The sequence below is a fragment of the Epargyreus clarus genome, unplaced genomic scaffold (assembly GCF_041222505.1).
Source record: "Epargyreus clarus isolate Ecla_fem2 unplaced genomic scaffold, WU_Ecla_fem_2.2 ptg000023l, whole genome shotgun sequence".
Classification (NCBI taxonomy): domain Eukaryota; kingdom Metazoa; phylum Arthropoda; class Insecta; order Lepidoptera; family Hesperiidae; genus Epargyreus; species Epargyreus clarus.
Window position 1 is genome coordinate 7,193,446 of NW_027332230.1, and position 10,301 is coordinate 7,203,746.

General features: G+C 34.0%; 1 protein-coding gene across 2 annotated transcripts in view; it reads left to right on the top strand.

The window, feature by feature from the left end:
• The first annotated feature begins 3,155 nt into the window (after positions 1-3,155).
• The window catches only part of LOC140751734 (gamma-tubulin complex component 2), a 37,778-nt gene continuing 30,632 nt past the window's right edge, over positions 3,156-10,301 (top strand). For both annotated transcript variants that reach the window (XM_073085771.1, XM_073085772.1), the window contains exons 1-12: positions 3,156-3,301; positions 3,379-3,546; positions 4,107-4,251; positions 4,715-4,901; positions 5,429-5,724; positions 6,202-6,330; positions 6,884-7,057; positions 7,419-7,596; positions 7,772-8,060; positions 8,384-8,499; positions 8,974-9,145; positions 9,926-10,094. In XM_073085771.1, the coding sequence (XP_072941872.1) occupies positions 3,231-3,301; positions 3,379-3,546; positions 4,107-4,251; positions 4,715-4,901; positions 5,429-5,724; positions 6,202-6,330; positions 6,884-7,057; positions 7,419-7,596; positions 7,772-8,060; positions 8,384-8,499; positions 8,974-9,145; positions 9,926-10,094 (2,094 nt within the window). In that variant the 5' untranslated portion in view covers positions 3,156-3,230. The remainder of the gene's footprint in view (positions 3,302-3,378; positions 3,547-4,106; positions 4,252-4,714; positions 4,902-5,428; positions 5,725-6,201; positions 6,331-6,883; positions 7,058-7,418; positions 7,597-7,771; positions 8,061-8,383; positions 8,500-8,973; positions 9,146-9,925; positions 10,095-10,301) is intronic.

Consider the following 10,301-nt stretch of genomic DNA (forward strand, 5'->3'; position numbering starts at 1 on the left):
GATGTCCCCTACCATTCTTGATACGTAGCATTGGTCATTATTTAAAAACAGAACACACTCGTTGACATAATCGCGCTTCCATAATGGGCAAAAATACATTGTTTGGTGTATGTCCTGAACAATAGAGTTAACAGTAAGACTGCTTCTTATTCCGCTCGGATACGGACACAGAGGGACCGGTTGAAGTCTGTAAATTCCGTACATTGTAATTCAGATTGGATGTCGAAACGCACGAGTCGGCATGCGGCTATGCGGATGCTTTAGCTTCGACTAAGGGTTTAACGCACTTTGAAGTATGAATATAAAACGTAAAACTTTCCGTAGCACCTACCAGATGAAATGGGCCAACCGATATGTATACCTACGGTTCACACCGTTTTAACATCATTAAAAATAATACTCGACGCTCGGACGGTTGTATTCTAGGAAGCAGAATCGTTAGCTCCTTCCGCATCTCCGCCTACTTTATTAATCAGTAAATGTCTCGCGGCCAATAAAAATGCGGCATTAATAGACTAGCCATATAAAATACATAAATCTTAAGCAAAAGAATGGTCTTATCCCGCGATCCCAGCGAACATCAGAGGAACTGATTTCAAAGGCGCGTCGTTTTTCATAAAGCCTATAAACCCAGGTGTTAAGAAAAAAATCATTACGTTTTGTTATAATTTTAATAGTCGCATTTTATTACTGTTGTCTTTTAAACATTAAATTATAACCAGGCAAAATAAAAAATTGTTTTCATTTGACCGCCACTAATCACTTTGCTTAGTTGTTTAGTATGATATAAATTATTCTGAACTATTAGATCTGACGTTATTTTGCTCTAAAGAGGAATAAATTTATTTTTAGACCTATAAAATTCCTACTTTGTGAATACTTGTCGAAATTTATGCCTGTTCCTAAGTATCCGTATAAACATGATTATTTTATAGTATGTGCCTATTTTCTTATATTATTATCAGATTATTAAATGATATAGGTGCTCTACTGTTTAGATTAGTATAGTAGTATAATGTACTTGTTGAAAATGTATGGTGCATTAATATTAAAAATATGTATTATTGCTATCTGTATTCAAGTTGACGAATTAAGGTGTTAGGAATTTTTCGTTACGGAATTTCTCGATTTGGTCGCCGCGCTCAAAGTCCGCGATAAAAGCTATGCAATAGCTTAAAATTTCGTTGCCATGATTCTATAACTTAATTCTAAACAGGTGCGCCGTAATAACTGATTTGAAAGAATAAATTTATTGTATTACGCACCAAAACTTCGAAGAAATAAATTATTACGAAAAAGTACGTACATACCTATACAGAGCCTACAGAATACAGGTAGGTACAATGAAGTACATGTGACACCACCATAGTTTGCCAACACATGTCAAATTACGATATTTGTTTTGTTCCCAGAGTACGTACACTTCATGAATCGGCATTTTAAACAAGTGTGGAGTCTTTAGTTTTGATATCAAACAATCAAAACAGAAATCGAATTCCTTTATGTGTCTACAAGCGGCAGCCGAACTTTGAACAAAGCTTTTGTTAAAGAACTGTCAGACGTTGCCGACAACGTAAAAAAAGTTGTGACGATTGTTAGGAGTTGACACAACATTTACTGTGAAAAACGGCTTACATGCCACATCAAAAATGTTCTTTTTTGCCTTTCTAATACTGTTCGGCACCTTTATACAGAATCATGTTACTTAAATCGTGTTCTTTATAAAATGTTCTTTAAGTTCTTTCTGTTTTGTTATAAACGTCAATTCATTTTCCCATGATATCTCAGCCTTTAAAGACGTTTTCTACACTCACAGCCCCACGCTAGGATTCCCTGCGTTGTGGATGCCATGAACACACAGAGAGACGAATACACGAGTACCCAGACCCAGGGCAGACATTCAAATTTACTATTCAACTATCTGTCTGGCCGGAGATCGAACATGGAACGCTCTGCTCGTCCGACGCGCGGAATCTATTACTTTCCTATTGCTTTAAAGTGGAAGAACTCTTTGTTGTTCGAATCCAGAAATACTATAGGTAAGCGTTGCCGTGTACTGCTTTGATGGATGTGGTAAGGGAGACATATTTAATCGTGGCGCTCCAATTTAGTCTTCAGGGGTAGCAACGCATCTGTGGCCAAGCTGAGCTAAGGTTCTAATCTTATCTGGGGTTGATTACATAATTATGTCAAATATCCATGATGGGCAGTACCTAGTCATTTACATCAGACGGGCTGCATGCTCATTTCAATGTAAGAAACAAAATACAGACTATTTTAACATTACCTATTTCATAGTAACTTCTAGTTTCTTAGTTATCTCTTTTATTTTTGAAAAAAAAACGTTTGAAAAACGCTTTCTACACACGCAGCCCCACACTAGGATTCCCTGTGTCGTGGGTGCCATGGACAGACATATAGACAGATACACAAAAACCCAGACCCAGAAACAGACATCTAAATTCATCATTTAAATATCTGTCTGACCGGGGAGCGAACCCGGGATCCTCTGCGGGTCAGACCGGTATAGTGACCTCTCCGCCACGCGGTCTTTTTTCTACTTGTTTTTTCCAAAAACAACATAATACTTTTATGTACGACAGACCAGTTACTAAAATATAAAAATCTTTTATATTTCATCTTGGAAATGGATAACTTGCTGACGGAACTTTATCGTAAGCGACATAGGTACACACTAAAAGGATATTTTATTAAATCATTCAAAATGTATGCAGGTCCAAACCTTACAGTATTTATTATACTTAATCACTATAAAAAATGTCATTTCATTTATAAAACATTCTTCATTCTACTAGTGCCATCTATTAGCCGTTACGTATTTTAACAATAGTGGAATGAAATGAAGCTTAGATGTCTAGATTTATCCAAAAGTTTCCGTTGAAAGTCGCTAAATTGGTGGCGTTAGTATAGGAACATAAATTTAAAATATGCACCTCTCTATGCTTTGTAATTTTGTAATGGCGCATTTTTTTAAATTAAGCAACATAGGAAATATATAGTTTTAAGTATAACAACATAGGAAAGCAATAATTTTAAGTATGTTGTTGTAATCATATTTTTTTAAATTTTACAACCAAAGACAAATATAGACCGAAAAACAAGGTTAAATATGTTACCAAGTGTAAAGCGTTAACCTGGCAATACCGAAATTGAAACTGTCAAACAATCCAAATGTAACAATTTGATTTCAGTGCCATTATCAACAATAAATGTTTCAAAATTGGATTTTGCCAAAGGATAAGATGCAAAGTACCATAAAGGAGTTATTGGATGCATTGGGGTACTCCGAGTTTTTTATACATATCCTTAGTCTTTCCAATATTTTTAGATGGTATAAATTGGTAATATGTTTTGCAGATGTAGTTTAGAAGCGGACACAGTACTAGATTATATACAGAATGATCCTAATTACGGGAACAGTAATCTCTCTGTGAAACAAGTAAATGAGTACGCTCAAAGATTGGCGCTAAAGGCATCGAACGCCAAAGTATTCTTGAAAAAATACGAGGAGCTGAAGAACCGCAAGTATGTATCGGCTTTATTAAGCAATTAAATTAATTAAATGACTATCGGCTTCATCCTCTTAACTGTTGACATTGTGATATAGTGTTTGTAACTGTGTTACAGTTTAGTTTCAAAGATTTCCCAAGTTGGTGTTAAAAGAAGCAAAGTATCTTTTTGAGGGTTAAAAATAAATATCTAGGGTTATTACTGGATCCCAGGGGGCTAGTGGGCTCAAGCACTCTTGGATCTTAAATCATGTCCTTTGGTCCATCCATAACCTTTTAGCTTGTGGCAATATTTCAGAAATGGAGGACCAAAGCCAGCTCTAGAATCTAAGTGATAGAGGAACATATTTTCTTCACTTTGACTTTTTTCACCATCAAATTGTTTGATTATCTATACCCCAACAAAAATCTGCTCAGAATATTCCCTCTCTTTTATTATAGAGATCTGAATTCAAATTGAAATCTAGTTATGTATATGGAACAAATTAAAAAGTCATATCATATGTAAGTCATAAGAATTTATTAATTATTTTAGTGGTTAACTTATTATATTTTGTTCTTTTGTTCTATTTTCAGTACTGACAACCTGTCGGACATCATAGTACTGTTCTATAAATTGGTGTGTGACGAGAAGAAATCTCGATATTCAAAACCAAAAGTAGCCCCGAAACCTGTACTAGGTGACAATAAACATCAGATCACCAAAGAAGATGTACCACAGGTTTGTTGTAAAAGAAAACTGTTTAGATTATAGAATTATGGTTAACCTGAAAATACTTTTGATTTTGTTTTTAAGTGCTAGTACGCTCTGAAGTTGTTGCTAGCAGGTGTAGTCATACAATTTGCTATGGCGATGCGATTCATTTCTATATTCAGAGCGGACTAGCAGTTTTATGCGGACTATACCCATTATTCTTTGCACCATGTTAAGGCAGAGATACTCAAAATAGGCAGCTTAGTACATGCCATTAAACAATTTTTAATACCAATCTTCATATATTTTAATAAAACATTTAACGGAAGGTATACTGCAGATCTACTTTAATTTTTTATTTTAAAGATGTCAGAGATGTCATATAAATATTTTAATAATGTATGTGCTTCAATATTACATACATAAAAATGAGGTATGTGTGAATTTATTATCAATACTTATTTTGTAGTAAATATTCATTATTTTTCAGATAAAAGACAAATTATTAAAGGCAGTAGATGAAAGCAAGAAGCTAGTAATGAAATCCTTTGAAGAGAAAGAGTCTAAGCTTCGACCCAATTGGTACAGCAGTTTGGATCTGCCCAACTGGCAGAAGGACCATCCTGCTATGTCCTGGGACTTTCCTAAAGAGCCCTTACCTATTATTGCCTCCTTAGGTATTTACAATTTTATTTATTACTAGCTGACCCAGCAAACGTTGTATTGCCATATAAATAAAAAAAATGTTAAGGGTGAACAACCCTTAACACTTAGGGGGATGAAAAATAGATGTTGGCCGATTCTCATAGATACCGGATAAGCACCAAAAATTTCATCAAAATCGGCCGTTTCAGAGGAGTATGGCAATGAAAATTGTGACACAAGAATTTTATATATTAGATTTTTAGTTGTATTATTGAAGGTGATAGAACCTTTTTGTGATATGGCTTTAATATCAGACACTTCTGTGATCTGGTAGTAAGAATTATCTGTGGTTAACTATAATAGTCTATTGCTAGTAGTTGGTACTTAACATAAGGTAGACTGTATACTCATTTTCCACCTCTTTATTATAAAAATAATACCACAATATTCATTTCCTAAGAGAACAGCTCATTAGTGATGTAAAAGCATATGCTCATTTAAAAATCAATGTTAAGATATGTTTGTTCCTTTATGGAATAATTTCTTCTTTTTTTTACAGCTGGTATTCCAGTACCATCCCAAGAGAATATAATCATCGATGAGCTATTATATGTCTTCTCTGGAATATCTGGCAACTACATAGTTCACCAGCCCGTCAAAGATACTTATGATCCGCGCACATTCCTGATTTCTGATGATTTGGATGATGCCCTCAAACAAATTGTACAGCAGATGTTGCCTCTTGCCTCAAACTACTCAATAGTTCGGAGATTCTTAGAGCACTGTGACATGTGGTCTGGGCAGGTCCTACATGCACTTGTTGCCGCGATTGAAATATTGCTTAAGGATTATTATGTAAGTATTTGCAGTGAAATTCAACTAAGTGTTACTCTGCATGTGAAAAAAAAACATTCTATTTATTCATTCAAATTTATTAAGTATTAATTATGAATGAAATGAATGAGTTTTTGATTTATCTGTGGAAAATAATAAGAAAAAATATTAATGCTTGATATTAATTTACTATTGGCAACCATATAATATAAGTATATTATATTGTTGGCAATAGTAAATATAAGCATTAATACAAGTAGCTTAAAATAGTTACAGAAAATTTATTAATATATGGATTTATAACATACAAATATATAAATAGTAATAGGTTTATGTATGTATAACATGCAGATTTTGAAAGAAATTGTATTGACAATTGATGCATTAATAATAATTCTTAATAACATTCAAGTTTAAATAAGGAACAGAGTCGAAAACGGAAAGGCAGCCTTTTTAATGAGATTAACATATTCATAATTATTCTAATTACAATTTCAGACCATGATAGCCCAGTTGGAAACAGAACACATCTCTTCAAACTTGTCACTGCAGAAACTATGGTACTTCGTCCTACCAACAATGCATACTATGCAAGTCCTTGCCGCTATTGTAACTAGTATTGGAAAGGTTTGTGAAATAATATTACAATTTATTAATGTATAAGTTTATTATTTATTTTACTAAAAATTACTGAAATTCTTGGTAACATTTAGGTATTTATGTTATCAAGAAAAACTTCTTCTTGGTAATACATATCTATGTTGCTTATTATAAAATGTTAACTGAATAAATTATTATTTATATTTTTAATAAATCTAAAAAGAGAATGAATAATAGATTGTACTATAAAATACAGATTCTTTTGTTTAAACATGGAGGCATAACTATCACACTAGGATAGCTTATATTATAATAGATTTACATAGGATTGAGACATTAATTTTTTGTTTGTGAATGGAGTGGCACTTCTCACTGGCTGGATCAGATAGCCCATATTTATCTATAATTATTATGTATGATTACATAACCGAAATTTAATGGGGCCGTATCTTCTTACACATCACTTGGAAACTTTATATTATTGTATAGAATATAGATGTTACAGGTAGTGTTGTTATAACTTTTATTTTTAGCATGGTGAATAGCATAGGCATGGAATAAATAAAGATCTTACTTGCAGAGTGACCTCCGCGGGGGCGCTGTATTAACGGTTTTACACGACAAGACTAATACCTTAATGGGTGACGCTAGAGCACAAGAAATATCGTTGTTCCTCACTGAGCGCTCCTGCCGACCTTACCTCAGTATCTTGGACCAGTGGATACATAAAGGGACTATTGTTGACCCTTTTCAGGTAAAGTCCATTTTTTACTACTTTTGACACTCTTGAACATGTAAGTGTTAGGTTAGTAGAATTTTAATCGTTTTTAACCACCTCACCCTGTTAGCAAAATAAGCCAAACTCCTCCCATTTTTCTGTTTACAGTAAAAAAATAAAATTAGAAAGTACATAAAAAAACAAATAATAAATGAATATTGCTGACGTAAAAACACCTAAACCCATCATCCCCTTTGTTATACAAAATAAGCTTATATAAAGAGCCCCCATATTTACCCCCTGTAATTACCAATCGGAGGTCACAACTACATAATACTTGAATTGGCTACTTACGTAGTTATTATTAATTTGCTGTAATAATCAATTTGTTTTTCAGGAATTCATGATAGAAGATAATGAGTTGATAAATAAAGAAGAGTTGCCAGTAGACTATTCTGCTGATTACTGGGAGAAGCGATATTGCGTTCAAAGGGACAGAGTGCCCAAATTTCTTGAAAAGTTCACTGATATCATACTAAGAACTGGAAAGTACTTGAATGTTATAAGCCAATGTGGTGAGTAATATTTTTTGCCATAATAGGTATTGCCATATTAGGTCATTATTTTTTAGTGTATTTAAAATATTCAGATTAAAAAAAATATATGGTAAAAAGTAGCCTATCTGTGTAGTAGTAATACAGAAGTACTATCTATCATATTAACCGATTACCTTTATTACGTTATTTACAGGAAAACCAATAACAAAAACGAATACAGAAGAAATAAAGTACTCCTTAAGAGAACAGAACTATGGGGCCATCATCCAAAAAGCGTATGCCTTTGCCAGTAAATCTTTACTAGAACTCTTATTGAAGGAGTATGATTTAATGGGTAGATTGAAGTCGGTTAAGAATTACTTCTTAATGAGTCAAGGAGACTTTATTGTCCAATTCATGGATGCAACTGAACAGGAGCTCTCTAAAAAGATTGATGATATTATACCCTCCAAACTCGAATCTCTATTAGGATTATGTTTGAGGTAAGTTGTTAGTTTTCTGACTTTTTCATACATAATTCACAAATTTCTGTTAAATAGCAGCAGTATTTGCTTTTTTCTATTTTGGTTCAAGCGAGGGAAAGTGGCCATACTTAAAAAAAAATAATAGTTTCTGGAGACATGAAATAGGCTTGAATTTTGTAGTAGTATTAGCACTTATTGACCACAGTAGCCGGTCACATTAGTCATAGTGACCAATGAAATAATCAAATATAATAAATTTTAATTGTCAATTTACATTTGTTTCCTTTAAGTTTAATAAGTAGCCACATGCTTTAATTTATTGATGTCTTATTTTATTTCAGGTTGTCAGCGGCTAGTCACGATCCCTACAATGAAGACATGAGAGTTGAACTCTTGCCATATGATCTACAGTTCCAAATGTTTAAGATTTTGTCAATTGAGACTGAAGAAGAAAAGGGTATGTAATTGTTTTATATTATAGGTATTTTACCTATGACGTTTATATTATATGAAGATGGAGTAACATCTGTTTTTCTTAACTATTTAATATTCAAGTAGTGTGAGGGGTGAAGCATAGGGAGAAAATAATCGCGATAGAATTCGCATTAAATTAAATTATTTTTCTTCGGACACATATGAGAATATAAAAGAATTCTGCTGTACTTATTTAATATTTTACAATTATTTTAATATAGTAAAATTTTGCTCTTTTGAAATACATTTTGTCGTGACACAATTTCATTAGACATTTTGTTATATACCAAACCATTTCCTAGCGACTGCATAATATGTATAAAAGTTTATTTATAGGTAAAATATATTACCTTAATTATATTGTAATAGATGTATTCCTAGCATTTTTAGTACCCTGTTCATAAATGAAAATTCTTTCAATACATTTTGATTGTGAACAATTCCTTTTTTATTTCAGAGTACAAACAAAACAAAGACTGTCCACCATTGACCGGCATCGAGACATTCTCCTTCGGGATGGAGGTGAAGTGGCCGGTCTCTTTAATACTCAACCACAAGGCTATTGCCTGCTACCAGATGATATTTAGACATCTATTCTATTGCAAACATGTTGAGAGGTTGCTGTGCAGGTATGTTGCTTTGGTGATTGCCTCTCTTACATTTTAAAATCATGTCTGTTGCGATGATAGTCAGTTAGGTTGTATGACAGCACAAATTAAAGATTTTTGTCTGACCTGTTGAATTAAATAATGCAACAACCACCATACCAGGTTGCGACGCAGGTAGATTCGGATTAGATATTCAGTTAGGCGTGTGTGTACTGAAATTATGTGCTACGCTGGGGAGTGCAACTTCGTCCCACGCTGAAAATTATGTGTTACATAGGCGCGTGTAACTTTGCCTCACGCTAAAAATCTGGAGGCACGGCAGTGCCTCCGCTAAGTCGAGCCAAAAAAATAGATATGTTTTTGTAAATTTACGAAAAGATTAAAAAGATTTAAAAAAATATCACTATTATTTGTTTTTTTTATTATGTAGAAATTATATTCCTACCCGAAATTCGCCGCAGATGTGATGCTATCCCTGACTACTAGCGGTGCATCTGTGGCCGACTTCACGTAGGAATTTAACCCTATCTGGGGTTGATTACATATGTCCCTGATACCGCTCAGGAACACCTGTAATGTAACCACTTATCATCAGATGGACTGCATGCTCGTCTGCTACTCTTATATTATAGAAAAAGGCGCGCGCAACTTCTCCTCACGCTATAAATACATTATTTGCCAAATGCGCGAATGAATATAATTTTAAAAAGCTATGCTATTTTAAAGTTTTAATTTTTGACTCACAATTGCATATAAATTATTTTTATAAATTACCCGTTAAAATGAAAGCGTTACGTTCAGGGTGTGGCTGTACAACAAGGTGGTGAAGCGGTTCTCGGAGGCGCGGCTGTACGCGGACGCGTTCGCGCTGCGCCAGCGCATGCTGAGCTGCGTGCAGCACCTGCAGTACTACATGTGCGTCGAGGTCATCGAGCCCTCCTGGTGCCAGCTCATACACAGCTTGGATAAGGTCAGTGTTGATTTTTGGAGTTCCGTACCCAAAGGGTCAAAACGGAAGCCTATTTATTACCAAGGCCTCCGCTGTTTGTCCGTTTGTCAGTATGTCACAGGGTTCTATTTCTAGAACTGTAATAGATTGACACTTGAAATTTTCATAAAAAATATGGGCCGCTATATCAACTACTAAAAATAAAAAAAGTAGTGATCACTGCCGCCC